This window comes from Stenella coeruleoalba (genome assembly GCF_951394435.1).
Source record: "Stenella coeruleoalba genome assembly, chromosome: 14".
NCBI lineage: Eukaryota > Metazoa > Chordata > Mammalia > Artiodactyla > Delphinidae > Stenella > Stenella coeruleoalba.
The window spans coordinates 89,546,423-89,568,980 of record NC_137160.1 but is presented as its reverse complement, the minus strand read 5'-3'; the positions used below and the strand labels follow the sequence as shown (position 1 = coordinate 89,568,980).

The following is a 22,558-nucleotide window of genomic DNA, read 5'->3' as shown; positions in this document are numbered from 1 at the left end:
AATGTGCTTTACCTGAGTAGCTCACATCAACTGTTCTGAATCGCCATCAAAGGTTGGAGATTTTGAGACGAGCTCTCTAAGGCACATTTCAAAGATACCGACCTGTACCCAGCTGAGACTGAACTTCCACCTTCTCCCCTCGGTCTGGTCCTCAAACACTCACCTGAAGAGTCTGAACCTGGAATTTCTCCATCTCCTGTCCACGGCTCTTCTCCGTGCTCCAACTTGAGGATGACACCAGGTTTCATAACTTCATACCCTGTTCAGGGGAAATCACAAAGTCCTTGGCCCCCACTGCTTGACCTCTGGGGCCTCTGAAGAATGAGCAAGGTTTGGCATTAGTTGACCCAGTGAAGCCACCCATCTGAATACCAACAGAGTAAGTAATTCTCAGAGGAAAGGTAATGGTCTTCCCAGTGGCTAATAAGGTCTAAGAATCTTTGACTTCTATAATTCAAGTCCAAAACCATACACCGTTCAGAGACTCTGTAGCCGGTCTGCCTGGGTTCAAATCCGGGCTCTTTCATTTACTAGCTGTCAGTCCTTGCAAAAGTTACTTAACCTCCTTTGCCTCAATTTCCTCATTAGAATAAAAGAAAGAAAACAAGGAAAGTAACACACCTGCCACATAGGATTGCTCTTATGATTAAGTGAGCTAATATATGCACGATATGTGAAATACAGTTAATTACATGCTTCAGGAGCTACCACTACCAGTTACTATTAGCTTCAGAGGCTGCACAATGAAATTAAGACTTCATTATTGGAAGGTGAGATCCAAATACTTTCCCTGGAGTCACAGTCCAAGAATTTTGATCTCCTAAATTTAGGTCCAAAATCATTAAAAAATTTGGAAGTCCCAGAGCTCTCAGCAACTAAAAAAGAACAAGCAGGTACTAGACACAATATGAGGTCCTCTGGGCAAGTTTCCTTTTTTTTTTTTTTTTTTTTTCCATTTTTTGGCCACACTCACGGCTTGCAGGATCTTAGTTCCCCAAACAGGGATCAAACTTTTGCCCCCTGCAGTCAAAGCACAGAGTCCTAACTGCTGGACTGCCAGGGAATTCCTAGGCAGCTTCTCTTACCTAGTGACACGAGGCTGCTATAGTTCTCCAACATGACATCCTTGTATAAGTCCTTCTGACAGGGGGCCAGTAGTTGCCATTCCTTCTGGGTGAAGTCCACAGATAAATCTTCAAATGAGAACGACCCCTGTAAGAGCACAATCCCAGTGAATCAGAAGCAGGTATCACTAGGTGATGTGGGAAAGAAGTACCAGAGCTTGAGCACATCATTCTCACCAAGGCAAGTTACAGAATGTCTACTGGGTCCTTACTTTTGCACTCTTATTTTGTGAGATAAAATGCCATTATGCATTCTTTCATCCTTCCACTTACATGAGAACTGAAATACACGACTTTAAATCTTCCAAACCACCAACAAAATATTTACTGAACCTCAAATCTGGCACCAGAAGAGATGGCAGTGAAAGACAGATAATAAAATAGTATCCTAAGAAACTGCTCAGTTCGTAGACAGCTGCAAACATGTACACCTATAAATAAAAGAAACTGCTTTAAGAGCTGAGACAGAAAGACAGGGAGGACATGACATGGGTCAGGAGCAGGGAGCATGGCACTCCACCTGTGGTCACATCAGCCTCTATTGAAGAGGTGAAGCTTGAAACGAGTTTTAGGAAATTAGTAGTGCTTTCTACAGAAAAGGGGATGCAAAAGCATTCTGAGAGACAGCAACTCCAATATGGGGCCCCGCACTGCTGGGGCTGAGGTGATACAAACAGTTCAGTCAGACAAGGTCACAGGGCGTGGGGTAGTGGCTGGACTGCAGGCCACAGTGGAGGCAGGGCAGACGTGGTGACCACACCACCTTCTTGCTGCCGACAGTTAGCCACTAGAGCTTTTACAGGATGGAAGTGATACAACCAAATTTAACTTTTAGAAAGGTATCTGGATTTTAGATCAAGATGGAGTTCTGTCCCAAAGTCTCCTAAGACGACAAGAAAGCACAAACACTCTTTTAAAAATCCAGAATACCATCAGAAAATAAGAAACAGCACACCACAGACTTTGAGAGTAGCAAGGGAATCTGAAAGACAGTCCATAGAAAGTATCCATTTTGAGCAACCAAGAGAGAAAAACTTGAGAATGGACAGAGCTCAGGTCACTGCAAGACAAAGCAAATGCATGTCATGGGAGTCCCAGAAAGAGAAAAGAAAGAGCATGGTGAAAAAAAAAGTTTCAAGAAATGGGCTAAATGAGGCTAAATCCTCCCCCAAATTTGGCAAAAGATATAAGCCTGCAAATCCAACAAGCTCAGTGAACCCCCCAACTGGATAAACAAAGAAATCCATGACCAACCACATCACAACCAAACTGCTACAAGATGAAGACAAAAATCACATCACTTATAGGGAACAGTGATTCAAATGACTGCAAATGTCTTATTAAATAGCAAAGAGGCCAGAAGGAAGTGCTGAAAGGAAAGACCTGCTAAGCCACAATTCTGTAGCCAGCTTAAATATTCATCAGGAATAGTACGACAGGGACTTCCCTGGTGGTGCAGGGGTTAAGAATCCACCAGCCAATGCAAGGGATGTGGGTTCAATCCCTGGTCCAGGAAGATCCCACATGCCGTGTAGCAACTAAGCCCATGCACCACAACTACTGAGCCTGAGCTCTAGAGCCTGCAAGCCACAACTACTGAGCCTGTGTGCCACAAATACTGAGCCCGTGTGCCTCAACTACTGAAGCCCGAGCACCTAGAGCCCGTGCTCCACAACAAGAGAAGCTACCGCAATGAGAAGCCTGCGCTCCACAATGAAGAGACGCCCCCACTTACCACAACTAGAGAAAGCCTGTGTGCAGCAACGAAGACCCAATGCAGCCAAAAATAAATAACTAAAGTAAAATAAATAAATTTCTATTAAGAAAAAGGAATAGTGTGATAATACTTTCTTATGAAGAAAAACTAAGAGAATTCAAGGGTAGCAGACTTGCTCTAAAAGATTTACTAATGGAAAATCTTCAGATGGACATGATACCAGAAGGCAACTTAAAAAAATCGAGAATGAAGAAAGAACAGAAATGGCAAATATATGAGCAAATAAAATACACTATTCTCCTTTTCAGTTCTTTAAATATGTTTCATAGTTGACAGCAAAAATCGTAATGTTTTCTGATGGAGTTTTCAGTGTATGCAGGTGTAACTGTGTAACACAGTTACGATATAAAGGAAAGAGGGTGAGGGGCCTAGACAGTGGTGAGGTTTCTACATTCCTATTGAAGTGGCAAAATAAAATTTAAAACTTTGCACTTCAAGCAACGTAATTGAAAAATGAAATGACAAGCCACAGACTGAAAAAAATTATTTGTAAATCCTATTTCTGATAAAGAACTTGACTCAAGAGCTTATTTTAAAAACTCAATAATAAAAGATAAGTAACCCAATTAAAAAACAGGCAGAATATTTGAATACATTTTAATACAGAAGATATAGAAATGGCTAATATGCACATGAAATGATGACCAACATCATTACTTATTAAGGAAATGCATATTAAAACCACAATGAGACACCAGTTCATGTTCACTAGAATGACTATAATCAAAAAGACACAATAACAAGTGTTCAAAAAGTTGTGGAGAAACTGGAACTTCATACTGGGAGAAATATAAAATGTTCAGACACTGGAACTGTGGCAACTTCTTTAGAAGTTAAATATAATTTTACCATACAACCCAGCAATTACACTCTTAGGTATGTACCCAAGACAAATAGATACATGCTCATACAAAAACTTGTACATGATCCCAGAGGAGAAGAGAGAGAGGACCTGAGAAAATATTTGAAAAGATAACAGCTGAAAATGTCCCTAACCTGGGAAAAGAAAGTCACCTAAACCAAGAAGTGCAGAGAGTCCCATACAGGATTAACCCAAAAAGGGACACACCAAGACACACTGTAATCAAACTGACAAAAAAATAAAGATGAAGAGAGAATATTAAAAGCATTAAGGGAAAAGCAACAAATAACATACAAGGGAACTCCCATAAGACTATGAGATGATTTTTCAGCAGGCCAGATTTTTCAGCACGTCATATATGGCATGATATATTTAAAGTGATGAAAGGGAAAAACCTACAAACAAGAATACTCTACCCAGCAACACTCTTGTTCAGATTTGATGGAGAAATCAAAAGCTTCACAAACAAAAGCTAAAAGAATTCAGCCCCACCAAACCAGCTTTACAACAAATGTAAAAGGAACATTTTTAGGTGAAAAAGAAATGGTTACAACTAGAAGCAAGAAAATTGTCAAACAAAAAAGCTCACCAGTAAAGGCAAACACACAGTAAAGGGAGGAAATCATCTACACACAAAGCTAGTAGGAAGGTTAAAATACAAAAGTAGTAAAATCATTTATATCCACAACAAGCAGTTAAGGGATACATAAAACAATTAGATGTAAAATATGATATCAACAACAGTAATCGTGAGGGGAGGAGAATACAAATGCAGGGTGGTTTTCTTTTTTGTGGTACACGGGCCTCTCACTGTTGTGGCCTCTCCCGTTGTGGAGCACAGGCTCCGGACACGCAGGCTCGGCGGCCATGGCTCACAGGACCAGCCACTCCACGGCATGTGGGATCCTCCCGGACCGGGGCACGAACCCGTGTCCCCTGCATTGGCAGGTGGACTCTCAACCACTGTGCCACCAGGGAAGCCCCCAAATGCAGGGTTTTTAAAATGCATTGGAAATTAAAAGATCAGCAACTTAAAACAATCCCATATATATACAGTCTGATATACAAAAACCTCATGGTAACTGCAAACCAAAAAATCTATAATAGATACACACACAAAAAAGAAAAAGGAATCCAAGCATAACACTAAAGACAGTCATCAAATCACAGGAGACGAGAACAAAAGAAGGGGAAAAAAAGACCTACAAAAACAAATCCAAAATAATTAACAAAATGGCAATAAGAGCAAACATATTGATAACTACCTTAAGTGTAAATGGACTAAATGCTCCAATCAAAAGGCACAGAGTGGCTGAATGGATAAAAAAACAAGACCCATATACATACTGTCTACAAGAGACCCACTTCAGATCTAGGGACACACACAGACTGAAATCAAAAGAAAGCCAGAGTAGTAATACTTATATCAGACAAAATAGACTTTAAAATAAAGACTGTTATAAGAGACAAAAAAGGACACTACATCATGATCAAGGGACCAATCCATAAAGAAGATATAACAATTGTAAATACATATGCACCTAACGTAGGAGCACCTCAATATATAATGCAAATATTAACAGACATAAAAGGAGAAATTGACAGTAACACAACAATAGTAGGGGACTTTAACAGCCCACTTACATCGATGGACAGATCATCTAGACTAAAAAAATCAATAAGGAAACACTGGCCCTAAAGAACACATTAGACCAAATGGATTTAATTGATATATACAGAGCATTCTGTTCAAAAGCAGCAGAATATACAATCTTTTCAAAAGCACATGGAACATTTTCCAGACTACATGCTAGACCACAAAACAAGCTGGGTAAATTTAAGAAAACTGAAGTCATATCAAGCATCTTTTCCAACCACAATGTTGTTGAGACTAGAAATCAACTACAAGAAAAAAACGGCAAAAAAACACAAGCACATAGAGGCTAAACAACATGCCACTAAACAATCAACGGATTACTGAACAATTCAAAGAGGAAATGAAAAAATACATAAAGACAAATGAAAATAAAAACACGACAACCCAAAATCTGTGGGATGCAGCAAAAGCAGTTCTAAGAGGAAAGTTTATAATTATACAAGCTTACTTCAGGAAACAAGAAAAATCTCTAATAAACAACCCAATCTTACACCTGAAGTAACCAGAGGAAGAAAAACAAAACCCAAAGTTAGTAGAAGGGAAGAAATCATACAGATTAGAGCAGAAATAAAACAGAGACTAAAAAAAAATAGAAAAGATCAACGAAACTAAAAATTGGTTCTTTGAAAAGATAAAATTACTCATCAGGAAAAAACGAGAGAGAGCCCAAATCAATAAAATGAGAAATGGAAAAGAAGTTACAACCAACACCATAGAAATACAAAGGATCATAAGAGACTACTACATGCCACTATATACCAATAAAATGGACAACATAGAAGAAATGGACAAATTCTTAGAAAGGTACAATCTCCCAAGACTGAACGAGGAAGAAATAGAAAATATGAACCAACTACAAGTAATGAAATTGAATCAGTAATTTAAAAACTCTCAATAAATAAAAGTCCAGGACCAGATGGCTTCACAGGTGAGTTCTATCAAACATTTAGAGAAGAGTTAATACCCATCCTTCTGAAACTATTCCAAAAAACTTCAGAGGAAGGAACACTTCCAAACTCATTCTATGAGACCATGATCACCCAGATACCCAAACCAGACAAAGATGTCACCAGAAAAAGAGAATTACAGGCTGATATCACTGATGAACATAGACACAAAAATCCTCAACAAAATACTAGCAAACCAAATCCAACAAAACAGTAAAAGGATCATACAACATGATCAAGGGGGATTTACCCCAGGGATACAAGAATTTTTCAATATCCACAAATCAATGTGATATACCACGTTAACAAATGGAAGAATAAAAACAACATGATCATCTCAACAGACACAGAAAAAACTTTTGATAAAATTCAACATTCACTTTGATAAAAACTCTTCAAAAAGTGGGCATAGGGGGAACATACCTCAACATAATAAAGGCCATATATGACAAAAATCACAGCTAACATCATACTTCATGGTGAAAAGATGGAAGTATCCCCTCTAAGATCAGGAAAAAGACAAGGATGCCCACTCTCACCACTTTTAGTCAACATACTTTTGGAAGTCTAACCACGGCAATCAGAGAAGAAAAAGAAATAAAAGGAATCCAAACTGGAAAAGAAGTAAATCTGTCACTGTTTGTAGAAGACACGATACTATACATAGAAAGTCCTAAAGATGCCTCCAGAAAACTACTAGAACTCATCAGTGAATGCAGTAAAGTTGCAGGATACAAAATTAGTACACAGAAATCGCTTGCATTTCTATATGCTAACAACAAAATATCAGAAAGAGAAATTAAGGAAACAATCCCATTTACCATCGCATCACAAAGAATAAAATACCTAGAAATAAACCTACCTAAGGAGGTCAAAGACCTGTAATCTGAAAACTATAAGATGCTGATGAAAGAAATTGAAGGTGACATTAACAGATGGAAATATATACCGTGTTCTTGCATTGGAGAAGTCAATGTTGTTAAAATGACCATACTACCCAAGACAATCTACAGATTCAATGCAACCCCTATCAAATTAACAGTGGCATTTTTCACAGAAGTAAAACAAATTAGTATTAAAATTTGTATGGAAACACAAAAGACCCCAAATAGCCAGTAAAGAATCTTTAACAGAGCTGGACAAATCATGCTCCCTGACTTCAGACTATACTACAAAGCCACAGTAATCAAAAAAGTATGGTACTGGCACAGAAACAGACATATAGATCAATGGAACAAGATAGAAAACCCAGAAATATACCCACACACGTATGGTCAATTAATCTACAACAAAGGAGGCAAGAATATACAATGGAGAAAAGACAGTCTCTTCAATAAGTGGTGCTAAGAAAACTGGACAATTACATGTAAAGGAATGAAATTAGGTTCTCTAACCATATACAAAAATAAACTCAAAATGTATTAAAGACCTAAATGTGAGACCAGATACTATAACATTCCTAGAGGAAAACATAGGCAGAACACTCTTTGACATAAATCGCAGCAATATTTTTTTGGATCTGCCTCCTAAAGTAATGGAAATAAAAGCAAAAATAAACAAATTGGACCTAATTAAATGTAAAAGATTTTGCAGAGCAAAGGAAACCAGAAACAAAATTAAAAACAACCCACTGGGACTTCCCTGGTGGCGCAGTGGTTAAGAATCCTCCTGCCAATGCAGGGGATACGGGTTCAAGCCCTGGTCTGGGAAGATACCACATGCCACAGAGTAACTAAGCCCATGTGCCACAACTACTGAGCCTGCTCTCTACAGCCCACGAGCCACAACTACTGAGCCTGTGTGCCACAACTACTGAAGCCCACGCACCTAGAGCCAGTGCTCCACAACAAGAGAAGCCACTGCAATGAGAAGCCCATGCACTGCAATGAAGAGTAGCCCCCGCTCACTGCAACTACAGAAAGGCTGCGTGCAGCAACGAAGACCCAACACAGCCAAAAATTAATTAAAAAGAAAAAGACAACCTACAGAATGGGAGAAAATATTTGCAATCAATGTGACTGGCAAGGGCTTAATTTCCAAAATATACAAACAGCTCATACAGCTCAACATCTGAAAAAAAACAAACACCCCAATCAAAAGATGGGCAAATGACATAAATAGACATTTCTCTAAAGAAGACATACAGCTGGTCAAAAAGCACATGAAAAGATGCTCAAAAAGGCTAATTATTAGAGAAATGCAAAACAAAACTACAGTGAAGTATCACCTCACACCAGTCAGAATGGCCATCATCAGAAAGTCTGCAAAGAGTAAATGATAGAGAGGGTATGGAGAAAAGGGAACCCTCTTGCACTGTTGGTGGGAATGTAAATTGGTGCAGCCACTATGGAGAACAGTATGGAGGTTCCTCAAAAAACAGGGTTACCATACGATCCAGCAATCCCACTCCTGGGCATATATCTAGAAAAGATGAAAACTCTAATTTGAAAAGATACATGCACCTCTATGTTCATAGCAGCACTATTTACAATAGCTAAGACATGGAAGGAACCTAAATGTTCATCGACAGATGAATGGATAAAGAAGATGTGGTACATATACACACAGTGGCACACTATTCAGCCATAAAAAAGAATGAAATACTGCCATTTGCAGCAGCATGGATGGACCTAGAGATTATCATGCTGAGTGAAGTCAGTCAGACAGAGAAGGACAAATATATGATATCACTTATATGTGAATCTAAAAAAAGTAATACAAGTGAACTTATTTATAAAACAGAAATAGACTCACCAACATAGAAAACTTATGGTTACCAAAGGGGAAAGGAGGGGAGGAATAAGTTCAGAGTTTGAGATTAACAGATACACACTACTATATATAAAATGGATAACTAACAAGAATCTACTGTATTGCACAGGGAAATATACTCAATATCCTGTAATAACCTATAATGAAAAAGATTCTGAAAAAGAATATATATACACAAATACGTATAAATGAATTACTTTGCTGTAACCTGAAAGACGACATTGTAAATCAACTATACTTCAATTTAAAAAAAACCAACAAAATGTGTAAATATTCCAAATCCATCAAGTGGTGAATGGATAAATAAAAAGTGGTATATCCTTACAATGGGATACTATTCAACAACAAAAAGAATGAATTCCTGACATATGCTAAAGCATAGATGGACCTCAAAAGTACTATGCTTATTGAAAGAGGCTAGACACAGAACGATTACACATTTATATAAATCATTATATGATATGCCCAAAAGGAAAACCTATATAGAAAGTAAGCAAATTAGTGGCTGCCTCAGGCTGGTGATGGGAAGAGGAACTGACGCAAATGTCACAAAGATCCTCTTGGGGTGATGGAACCCTTCTAAAACTGGATTGTGATGATGGTTACACAACATAAAGTTACTAAAAAAAAACAAAATCACTGAATTGTACACTTAAAATAGGTGGATCCTACTGACATCATAGTACAATAAAGCCGTTAAAAAGATAATATAATATTAATAAATTTATGCCAACATATTTGACAACTTAGATGAAACAGATATATTTCTTGAAAAATAATCTACTCAGAAGTGACACAAGAGGGCTTCCCTGGTGGCACAGTGGTTGAGAGTCCGCCTGCCGATGCAGGGGACGCGGGTTCGTGCCCCAGTCGGGGAGGATCCCACATGCCACGGAGCGGCTGGGCCCGTGAGCTGTGACCGTTGGGCCTGCGCATCTGGGGCCTGTGCTCCGCAGCGGGAAGGGCCACAACAGTGAGAGGCCTGCGTACCGCAAAAAAAAAAAAAAAAAAAAAAAGTGACACAAGAAAAAAGGTCTGAATTAGTCTGTAACTGTTAAAGGAATTAACCCTCACATTTTAAAACCTTCCTTCAAAGAAAACTCAACGTCTAGATAGCTTCAAAGGTGAATTCTTCCCAACATTTAAGGAACAAATAAAATGATCTCACATAAATTCTTTTAGAGAACAGAGAAAAGAGTGCAAACTTCTCAACTCATTTTATACGGCCAGCAGACCTCTAATCCCAAATCAGATAGGAACACAACAAGAAAAGAACATTACAAGCAAATAACTCATAGAATCAAAATTCCTAACAAAATATTAACAAACTGAATCTAGCCATGCATAAAAAGTATAACATAGCCTGACCAAATGAGGGTTCCTTCAGCTGTGCAAGATACCGATTCAGAAATCCCTGTCATATTAACAGAATAAAGGAGAAAAGCCATTATCACCTCAAAATGAAGAAAAGGTATACGGTGAAAATCTATTCAGTGTAAAATACTATCAACAAACTAGGAATAGAAAGAAATTTAATCTGATAATCATAATCTACAAAATACGTACAGGTAGCATCATACTTTATGGTAAAACACTGAGTACTTGCTCTCTGAGGACCAGAACAGCACTGTCCAGCAGAATTTCTTGTGACGGCTAAAATGCTCTATATCTGCACCATCCAATACGGTAGCCACTAGGCACCAGTGTCTACTGAACACTTCAAAGGTGACTAGGCACTGATTTTTCTATTTTATTTAATTTTAATTAATTTAAATGTAAAGAGCATGTGTAGCTAATGGCTACCTGTTGGATAATAAAGACTGTCTGGTCTTTGTCCCAGGTTCCTGCGATGGAGCTTCCTTTGTAATTCGTGGTGGGCCCCTCCTGAGTTTACGGAACACGTAACTCATGGTGGGCTCCTGGAGTCTCCAGGTGGGCACTGCCCATGCTGGAAGTTCCAACCATTTGCTTGGAGGGTTGGGGCTTTGAGGCAGACGCTATCAGCCCAACCTCCAGGCTGGAGGCTGAGTTCAGTCACGTGGCTGTGATTTTATCAATCACACCTACAAAATGAATACCCAGTAAAAACTCTGGATACTGCTGCCTCATGTTAGCTTCTTGGGTGGTAAACAGACATGGGCCAAGAGGGCGATGTGCCCTGATTCCATGGGGAGAGGGCGCAGAAGCTCCATGTTTGGGACCCTGCCAGACCTCACCCTGTGTGTCTCTTCATTTGGCTGATCCCAACTTGTGTCCTTTATAATAAAACTGCAGGGGCTTCCCTGGTGGCGCAGTGGTTGAGAGTCCGCCTGCCGATGCAGGGGACACGGGTTCGTGCCCCGGTCCGGGAAGATCCCACATGCCGCGGAGCGGCTGGGCCCGTGAGCCATGGCCGCTGAGACTGCGCGTCCAGAGCCTGTGCTCTGCAACAGGAGAGGCCACAACAGTGAGAGGCCCGCGTACAGAAAAAAAAAAAAAAATGCAGTTTTAAGTATAGCACTTTCCTAAGTTCTGTGAACAATTCCAGTGAACCTGAGGGGGTCATAGGAACCCCTCAAATTTGCAGCCTATTGGTCAGAAGTGCAGGTGGCCTGGGGACCCCGAAACTTACAGCTGGCAACTGAAGTGAAAGCACTCTTGTTGGGGATGGTGCCCTCACCCTGCAGAGTCTGCACTAACTCCAGGTGACTGGTGTCAGAGGTGAGCAGCTGTGATATGCTATGTAGTGGACAGTGCAGGCCTAGGGCGACGCAAGGGTGTTCCCAACGCCACCTCTAGTCCACAAGGTACTGCAGGTACAGTACTGGCCAGGAGGTCAGTACAATATAATGCAAGGAAAGAGTATAAATATTGAAAGGAAGATGTAAAACTGTCATAGATGGTATGACTGCATAAAGAAAATCCAAAAGACCTTAAAACAATTAGAATTAGTTAACTGTGGATATTCTTCTTTCATAAACATCAAAACTAGTCAACTGGTCTCACAAAGATAAGCTACAATGTAGAACCTTCAACTATATCAATGAACTTCTCACACTGTTACATTAAAATATATTGTTTTATCTTCCTCCTTAAATGGATCATTTACCCACTAATGATTTTATAAATCATGCATTGGTCATGTGGAAAACGCTGGTTCCCTGAGTTTACATCTTCTCATAAAAAAATGGCTTTACCAGTTAATTCTGTAAACATTTAATGCAGAAATAATTCCAATTTTACTAAACTCTTATAGAATATGGAAGCAACTTTTGATAAACTTTTTGATACTAACATGACCTTGATAACAAAATCCAATAAGGGTATTGCAAGAAGGGAAAAGCAAAGGCCTATTTACACATGAACACTGATGTGAAAATCCTAAACAATGTTACCAAACTACTATATTAAGCAAAACATAAAGAAAAAAATATATCAAGCCCAAGCTGGAGTGTATCCCAAAAATTCAAGGTTGATTTAACATTTTTTTAAAAAGTCACGGATATTTACTACTTTAACAGATTAAGAAAAAACATAGTATCACCTCGATAGATGCAGATAAAGCATATCTGTAAATGGAAGAATGTATATAACAAGAACTACAGATAACAGAAAAATCCAACAGAGTTAGATTAAAAAGCACATTTACAGTTTTCAAAAAGAAGGACTAGATTTCATAAGAATATAAAAGTATGAAAAAGAACAAACAGATGAAACAAAGAACAAATGAACACACCAAAAATTGAAAAATAATCAACAATTATTTGTTATGGAAAGTCTCATCAAACTAGGAAGTCAGTGGAATTTCTTTTTACTAAAAAAAAAGTATTGCTGATATTTTTATAAACATGGAAAATCTAAACAAATCTAAAGAAGAATTATTAGAATTAGTAAATGGGCTTACAAAGTTCCTGAATACCAAGTCAATATGCAAAAATTTAGTATATTTCCATGTTTTGGCAACAAACACTTTTAAAACTAATGACTACATTTTAAGACACTAATTGCAGTTCTGGGGCAGAAAATGTACAAACTGACCCTTGATATATCTTGGCATGCTAGAAAGCTGCATTCTAGTTAATAAAGAAATGTTACAAGGAGGGTGTTACTATTTTGCAGCCCCTAATGAAATAATCCATCTGGGCAACGATCATTTAAAGCCATCAACAAGGGACTTCCCTGGTGGTCCAGTGGTAAAGAACTGCCTTCCAATGCAGTGGACGCGGGCTCGATCCCTGGTCGAGGAACTAAGATCCCACGTGCCACGGAGAAACTAAGCCCGTGCGCCACAACTACTGAGCTCATGCGCCTCAATGAGAGAGCCCTCATGTTGCAAACTACAGAGCCCACGCACCCTGGAGCCTGCCCAGCACAACCAGACAGAAACCCGATCAGACCGAGCGCCCTAACAAAAAGATCCCACATGCCTCGACAAAGAGCCCGTGTGCCACAACTAAGACCCAACACAACCAAAAAAAATAAGGAGAATAAAGCCATCAGCAAGACAAAGAGAGACAAGTGGGCTTTATGCACCTCCTGAAAGAAGTACAACCACAACCTCTGAAGCACTCTTGCCAAAAAGTCACACTTAAATCTGATCAAGCCTCAAAGTGGAACCTCCTGTGGTGATGGAAATTTTCTTTACCTGTGCCACCTAATTCGTGGCTGTCCAGTCTGTGGCTACGGAGCACTTGAAACGTGGCAACTGTGACAAAGGGATTTCATTGAATTAACTTAAGTTCAAACAGTCATATGTGGCCGGTGGCTTCGGGACTGGAAAGCGCAGCTCTGAATCTACCAATTCACAGGAAACACAGACGGCAGAACACACCAACAACACTGGGGGGTTTAATCAGTCAAACGAGGACACTATCCACCACGCCACTTAGTCAAAGCCTTCAGACCGTGGGAAACTACAGATAAACGGCCTGGCTTCCTCAACAGATAGTTTGGACAGAAAAAAATAGGCAGAGCCAAGATTCAGAGGCAGATCAATCAACTGCACTGTATGAACTTTACTTAGATTCTGATTCAAACAGAGGACAGTTTATGAGACAACTGGAAATTTGATAATGGCTGGATTTGGTGATATTGAGAAGCTACCTCAATTGGAGAGAAGGCTGCAATTGCTAAGTGACAGAAGCAAAACACAAATGAGTATACACAACAGCAGACAAAATCAAATGGCAGTGTTTAAGGATAAACACTTAGGAGTAAAATTATACAGAAAAGCAAGGAAATCGTTACAAAAGATGGAGTCCTGGCTCCGTCTGTCAGGAGGCAGAAGTTGTGATTGGGAAGGGGGCACAGGAAGGGCCTCATTTGGGCTGGGAATGCTCTATTTCTTGAAATGAAATGGTGGCTTCATGGGTATTCATTTGATAACACATTAAGCTGTACTTTTACATTTTATGAACTTTTCTCCATGTGAATTCTGCTTCACAACTAAAGAGGTAAATAAATAATTTAAATAATTACGGGGACTAAATTCTGCTTTGGCATTTTCCCCGTGGGTCACACTCTGTGGAAAACTATGAAAAATGGCTATAATACAATGTATTTATTACAATCTTTCTCCTAAGAACATTACCCACTATATCATTTATTCAAAGGCTTCACCAAGGAATGACCAAGAAACATTTACTTTCTATGAAAAATCAGTTTGCTTTTTTCTTTGGATAATGCAATTCATATAAACATACTCATTACACCTGTCAAAAATTTGAGAACCAGGTTTACAGCTCAAATTCAATAATTATGTAGGACAGTAAGGCTTATAAAAATTGAAACTTTAAGAATTTCTCGGGCTATCCTGGTGGCGCGGTGGTTGAGAGTCTGCCTGCCGATGCAGGGGACACGGGTTCATGCCCCGGTCCGGGAAGATCCCACATGCCGCGGAGCAGCTGGGCCCGTGAGCCATGGCCTCTGAGCCTGCGCGTCCGGAGCCTGTGCTCCGCAACAGGAAAGGCCACAACAGTGAGAGGCCCACGTACCGCAAAAAAAAAAAAAAAAAAAAAGAATTTCTCGAGGCCCTATAGTTAACATATCGCTGCTTCAATTTTGTCCCAACTTGGATCTTCCATTCTGAGGGTATTTTCCCCTGATTTCTTAACCATTTATTCTTTCCTTTTTCACTAGTGGTCTTACACACCTCTTCTAATTCCCTGGAAAAATAATGAGAAATAAACATGAACTCACCTGTAACATGGTCATTTCTGCTGCAAGATGAGTAGCAAGTCTGAGATTTGTTCTGTCCTGCAGCCTCTGCTTCTGCCCTGAAGCTCTGGTGTGAGGTCTTTTACACTAGGAATGACTTTCTGCTTCTGGGAATGCGTTTCTTATCTCACACGAGCAGCCTTATTTGTGTGGAACCAGGATCTGTGGACTTGGGGACAAATGAACTTCAACTGGTATATTCACGCTGCACCAAAAATCCTTTCCTCTCTTACTAGGAACTAGGAATTCATGATCATCTAAGGCCAGACTGTGTTTCCTATATAACTGAAACAGGACTACCTGGGACAGAAACAGAATGTAACGTAAAAGAACAGCAAAAGTCTCTACACACAAATAAAGAAGGACCAGAAGTAAGTAATTCTGAGATCCAGTCAGTGTGCACTGAGGACAGTGCGGAACAGGTGCTGTGAAGGACATGACAGCTCTGTGTTAGGCAGATGGAATTTTGGAAAGCTTATGTGATTTGTATTATAACAGATCTGAGTTTCAATCAACCCTTTCCCTTTGCTGGCTTTGTGACTTTGGGGAAAAACGAATAGGAAACTAAGGCTCATTTTTCTGAGCCTTAGTTTCCTATTAAAATTTTCTATAACTTTCCTAATTTATGTCTGCCAATCCTATCATTTTCTGAAGGAAGTGTGTTAAACTCTCCCAGTATGATTACAGATTGGTCAGTTTTTCCTTGCAATTCTGTTGATTGTATGCTTAAAGCTATGTTGTTTGATGCACAGAGGTTATATACTTCTGGAGGATTACTCTTTAATCATTATGTAATGCCACAGGGATTCTGAGGAATAAATAAGATATTAAAAGCAAAGTGACTAGTTCCTTGTAATAATAATAGCTAACATCTGAGTGCTTTCTATATATAAGACAAAATACTAAGCACTTTACAATTTAACCCTCACAGACAACCCAAAAGGCATTTAACAAAATCTCCATCTTATAGAAAGAAAACTGAGACTTAGAATGTGCCCATAATTGCACAATTATTAAACATCAGAAATGGAATGTTATTTCTCTTTCTTGCTACCTCTTGTTCAAGGTATTTAGTACCAAAATCATGTCAGTTGTGTGTATTCATGTACACATATGTACACACACACACACACACACACACACCCCATATATCATGGAATTAGCTCTTATTTCCATGCAGACATTCGGTCCCCTTAGTTCCACAGAAATACAAATGAAGAACAGCCTGCTCATCCCTACGACTAAAAAGCAGCACTTAAAACACCAAGCTCTTCCCTTTCATGTCTTCCTGTGATTCAACCTTCAGTGCCAACTCAGAAACATATATTGAAGTTCCTCCCGGTTACATAAGAAATGATTCCTTTATATATCTTAAATTGTGAAAATATACTCATCTTAGAACTGGAGCTGGTGCACATCAGCACTAAACAAATATAAGCCATAATTATTATTACAAAAGTAAAACATGATGGCAAAACTTAGAAATGTATGTAAGCTAAATAAGAAACAACTATAACCTATGACCACACATAACCACTCTTAAGAGGTATATGGTCACATTTAAAAACTGTTTTTGTTTTCTTCCCGCTATGCAAAGCATCTTTCCAGATCAACAAACATAGTTCTGTTAATATCAACAACTTTCTTATTTAAACAAATAAAAAGGTAGAAAGTCAAATCTACGCATAACAGAAAAAAATACATAAAACATGCAGAAATATACTTGACAAGAAATATGTAAGGTTCATAGGAAACAAACTGAAAACACCAATGAGGACTGTAAGAAGAGACTTCGTACACGCACAATTTGGTCTTGTCCTGGGACAGAAAGATTTCATACACTAAAAAGAAGTCAGCCCCGAATGATTTATATCTTTAGTCAACTCCAATCACAATTTCAAAAAGCTTTTCTTTAACAAGCAATTCTAAAGTTCACCTGGAAAAAAAAAGGTTCAGGAACAGCTTTGGACACTTTTGGAAATACAAAATAATGAGTGTAAACAGGCCCATGTAATATTAACATATATTATAAAATTATATGATCAAAAAAGTATTTCACACTGCCTCCAGAAAAGATATATAGATAAATAAAGCATAATGTTCCAAATATGTCAGGATTTACATGCAATAAATGTGGCATTTCACACGCAAAGTAAAACTGGATTACTTAATGAACAGAAGTGATTAACACTTGAGAGAAAATAAAGCTAGTTATCTATCTCATACATTACAACAAACTACAGTTGACCCTTAACAACTTGGGGGTTAGGGGAACCGACCCACCCGCTCATTCGAAAATCCTCATATAATTAATTTTATAGTTGGCCCTCTGAATCAGAGGTTCCATATCTGCAGATTCAACCAACCTCTGATCGTATAGTACTGTAGTATTTATTGAAAAAAATCTGCATATAGGTGGACCCATGCAGTTCAAACCCGTATTGTTCAAGGGTCAACTGTACTTCCAGATGGATCAGAATTTAAAATAATGGAAACCATGATAGTACCTAAAGAAAACACAAGTGAATATTTGTATAATTTGGGGGGAAATGTCTCCCCAACACATGATACAAAGGCAAAAGCCATACAATTTTATTTAAAAAGTCAATAAATTTAACCATTAAAAAACATAATAAACTCTGAGTGGTTCAAGAAAAATCAATCATAACACACACACACACACACACACACACACACACACACACACACACCCCAGACAAGGAAAATATACCTACAGTGAATATGTCATTTCCTTTGCATTATGCTTTCACGTCATCTCATGTAATAAAAACTCCAGCATTCTGACAAATAAAACTACGTTTACATTCAAACTATTTCCTTAAGCAGACAGCCAAATTCACAGTGTGATTTTTAAATTTCCTTTGTAGCTTTGTCAAAAACTATTTGGTAAAGTTTAGCTGGATTTCAGCAAAAACTTATCAAGAGTAGAGACACTTATGTCAAAATGAGGCAGATTTTGCGGAGAACACAGAGTTGAGAATGTGAGGTGGACAGAGCGTGACACGCCATCAGTGTGGTAGTTTTAAAATATTTCTGATATGTTACTTGCTCAGCACAGTACAGATTGGACCTTATTTTCCTTTAATTTAAACAAATGTTTTTGCAAGTTGGCCCTGGAGGGAGAAGTTCTCCCTGAATGCTCTTACACTTGACTCTTATGTGTCCCTTCAGCAAATGGAAGCCTATGCCCGCCCTTCGTTGTACAATTTGGCCCCTTTTAACTTCACGGGTGTGACTTTACCGCGGCAGTTTCCTGCAGAGCACTGCAGCTCTCCCTGCCACGCACTCACATTTACCTGCAGGGGGAAGGGGCACCTTCATCATCATCCTGTAGCTCCCACTCAGCATCAAATTCTGTGGAATTGTAAAGGAAAGGGAAAGAATAATGAAAAAAAATAACGTTAACTTACACCTACTATGTGCCAGATGTTCTACACACCGTACTGTCTTTTTTGATGCATTCAGTTCTCATCACAGAAGAAGCAATAAGGCACAGAAGTTCAATAACATGCCAAAAACAGATGACATACACAGGAAGTGGTCCCATGCAGCCCACTCCAGAGCCTGTGATCACAGGCCCTCAACAACTGTATTGGGAGGGGTGGGCAAAGGCCTTGGGAGTCCCTGTTTATAGTCCCAGTACATGCATGACAGAGTCCCCTGTCCAGAAATGACGGCACCAGGGCAGACTAAGGAGAATAACAAGAGAAAGATAAGTTCTCAGGGGCAAGTTGAAAAAAACTCCCCTGGTAAGTTTAGACTCCCCACTTGGGACAAAATATTTCAACTTAACATATCTGTGATATACTCTAAGGGCTTTAAGCAGGATTTGCAGCATATTCCCAATTTTGTTTTTTTTTAAGGGAACACGTAAGGTGTATTCAAAACATACACACGTTTCTTGACTAAAATAAATGCACAAAATGTTAGCAGTGACTGTTTCCTGTTGATGGGATCATCAATGATTTTCATTTGAATCTGTTTATCAAGATACTCTAAATTAACTACAGTGAACATATTTTAAAGTCCTTAACCCAAGAAAACAGGCAAACAGAGCAGTTTCAGTCCAGCATCACGTGGTTGAAACAAAGTAAACAGTAAATAATAAATAAAATAAACTAATGTACGTTTTGATGACAGCAAAATCCACCGCACTAGGGCAGAAAAGGTCACTTCTTTCCATTCCCTCATTTTCAGATGAAAAGCCTGAGACCCAGAAATCGTGAGTGGGCTGTTGTTCCAAGGAGCAGACGTGGGTCCAGGTCAGAGACAAGGCCTTGAGCCAACGCGGTGCCCACCCCGCCAGCTACTGTCGAAGTTGTTTGGGGGTTCTCGTTAGTGGAGGAGCCTCGGAAAAACCCTCCTGATAAAGGCAGAGGCGAGCTGAGTCGAGCCAGGGTGGAGGGGCGGCACAGGCCCTGCAACCGGGTCACGCCGCGGACACTCTCCGGACGCTCCCCAACCCGCCGTGGGTCCCGACGCTCCGACCGCGCCCGCCCAGGGCTCGCGGCCGGGGACGCGCAAGGACGCGCGTGGGAAGGTACCGCCTTTCCAAGCCGGCCTGGCAGGAGAGGCCCCGGCGCGACAAGCACCAGCCGCGGCGGACGAAGGGCCTCCCCCCGACCCCGGGGGCCACCGGTGCCCACCGCACCCCGGCCGCGGAGACCCCGGCCCAAGCGCTGACGCCCACTGGCGGCCCTGGCACGACCCCCAGCCCCTCCCCCGCGGGCTCCCTCAGCCCCAGCCGCCCGCCCCACAGGAATCCAGCCCCGGAACCTGCAAAAAAGGCCTCGGAACCACGGACGCGCGGGACCGGGACCCACGTGACCGCCCCGCCCCCAGCCTTTGCGCGACCCGGGCGGGGCCGCGGGATCCCAAAGGCCCGGAGCTGGGCTGGGGGACCGCGCGCGCGCACGAGCACGCGGACACGCGCCCACTGGCCTCTCACGTGGCGGTGGACAAAGAGAAGGGCCAAACCTGCTGCGTGCGCTGCGCGTGCGCGAAGGGGAGGAGCCTCCGAACTACACTTCCCAGGAGGCTCCGCGGCACGCGGCGTGCGGCGTCGTAGGAGCGCTGGTCGCCTAGAGACCCGGGCGGCCGCAGCCAGAGCGAGCTGTGGGAATGCGCGTTCGGGGGAAACGTAAAGATTTTTAAAAGACCGGGATTTTTAAAAGACCGGGAATCCAAATCAGGTAGATTGATAAGAGATAGGTAGGTATGTAGACAGATGTGATAGAGAATTGGCTTAATAATTCAATTGAAGAAAACAAAAAAAAGCAGATAGTAAAGAAGAAAAAAAGGGACGTTAATTTATAATTCAAGGGTTGTGGGGGGAGTTATTATAAGTCACTCTAACTTTTTTAAAAAGAGAGTGAAGGGTAGGATGAAAAAAGAGGAACAATCACAGATACATAGGAGATTGAATGAAAATCCGATTTGTGTTAATAAATTCGAAATTCTCTGTGACACAAATGATTCTTAAAGGGTAGATGTGTCAAATTCGACCCAAGAAACAAAAAAACCCAAACGTGAATGGAAATGAAGACAATGTCAGAGATTCTCCGCCGAAAAGCATCGTTCGCTGAGTTTCCAGTGAATTCTTTCAAACATCCAGTGATCAGAGAACTCGTATTTAAATAGTTACAGAGGAATTAGAAGGGAAATTTTCTATTTATGTAATAGCATAAAGGCACCAAAATGGACAGATGTATAATTTGAAAAAGAAGCGCAGAAAAAACTTGATTATTGCTGGCCATGCAAAAATACGGAGAAATTATCAACAGATAATTTTTGTCGACTATTTGGCAATATTTTGTAGAAATAGAAATATTTTTGTAGAATAGAAACCAAGTGGATTCTATTCTAGAAATATGAGGGTGATCAGGATATACGTTAATATAAATAAATAAGGGGAAATAGAATTACCTCAATAAAATGAAAAAAAATTTTAACTGAAAAAATACATTCTAGACTTTAAAAAATAAATCAGAAAAAGTTGTTTCCTAATTTAGCCTTATGAAAGATACAGACTTCAGCCATGAAGCCAGTATGCTGCTTAAGTGTGGAATATAAGGAGGAGTTAGGAACAAGGTACTAATACCAAGGATTAAGATTTTTAAAACTGGACTAACGCTGGGACTTCCCTGGTGGTCCAGCGGTTAGGACTCCACACTCCCACTGCAGGGGCACATGTTCAATTCTGGTCGGGGTACTAAGATCCCAGGGCCATGCAGCACAGCCAAAACAAAAACAAAAACACACAAATAAAATGGACTAATACTTAAAATGCAGAACACAAGTGTTACCGAGTCCAAGCTCATGCCAGTCACCACACGACAGGCCAGTAAATCCAGAGGTGATTTGCTGGGGCAATGAATAGCAACTTTATTTGGAAGGTCAGCAGACGGAGAAGATGGTGGACTAGTGTCCCAAAGAACCATCTTCCCCGAGTTAGAATTCAGGCTTCTTTTATACTAAAAGGGGAGAAGTTTGGTTGGTTGCTGCAAACTTCTTGGTGCCCGAACCTTTGTTCTTGCAGCTGTCCACCTAGGTCCAGTCACAATGTTCCTTTAAACCCCCAACAAGACAAATGTTATTCTCTGTTCTGCAACTTTTTATCTCTATATGAATGGAACAGTGTTACACTCTTAATAAGTATAGCAATGTTATACTCTTAATTCTCAGAACCTTGAGAATGGGTTATCCTGTAAATTTCAGGCTATAGGCCGCACTCTTAACTTGTATTATGGCAAAAGCAATAGAATACAAAGCTTAAAGTAAAAGAAACAGATCAAATATGGAGTCAGATTTGTTCTTCCCTATGATACAAGGATGTGTGTCAATGATCACTGCTGAAGTAAACACATTTTTACACCATTTGGGGGTTTTATTCCATAAATTGTCAATTATCTTTGCCATTTTTCTATTGTATTATCTATTCATGGAGACGAATGTATATTGTTTACTAATCCTCAGTATGCAATATATATTTTAATTTTTTTCTGTCTATTCCTGGTCTTTGAACTTTGTTTATAAAATTGTTGATCCCATAGGCTTTATTTTTGACATAAATTTTATCTAGCTTTTCCTTTATGGTTTCATTTGTGGTTTACTTACGTGTCTTGTTAAGAAATCTTTCTACATCCTGGTATCACAAAAGATTTCCACGTATTATCTTCTAATAGTTTCAGCATTTTGCTTTCA

At 40.0% G+C, this 22,558-nt stretch overlaps 1 protein-coding gene across 3 annotated transcripts in view; it reads right to left on the bottom strand.

Annotated features, from left to right (window-relative positions):
* Positions 1–20,150, bottom strand: part of ZNF84 (zinc finger protein 84) — a 28,446-nt gene extending 8,296 nt beyond the window's left edge. Inside the window, exons 1-6 of one of the 3 annotated variants that reach the window (XM_079942409.1) lie at positions 20,132–20,150; positions 19,483–19,718; positions 18,652–18,709; positions 15,317–15,503; positions 1,086–1,212; positions 164–259 (exon numbers count right to left, since the gene is read on the bottom strand). In XM_079942409.1, the coding sequence (XP_079798535.1) occupies positions 164–259; positions 1,086–1,212; positions 15,317–15,331 (238 nt within the window). In that variant the 5' untranslated portion in view covers positions 15,332–15,503; positions 18,652–18,709; positions 19,483–19,718; positions 20,132–20,150. Of the gene's footprint in view, positions 1–163; positions 260–1,085; positions 1,213–15,316; positions 15,504–18,651; positions 18,710–19,251; positions 19,457–19,482; positions 20,095–20,131 lie in introns of those variants that run through there. The other 2 variants (XM_079942408.1, XM_079942410.1) reach the window with 2 other exon arrangements.
* Between the last annotated feature and the right edge of the window lie 2,408 nt (positions 20,151–22,558).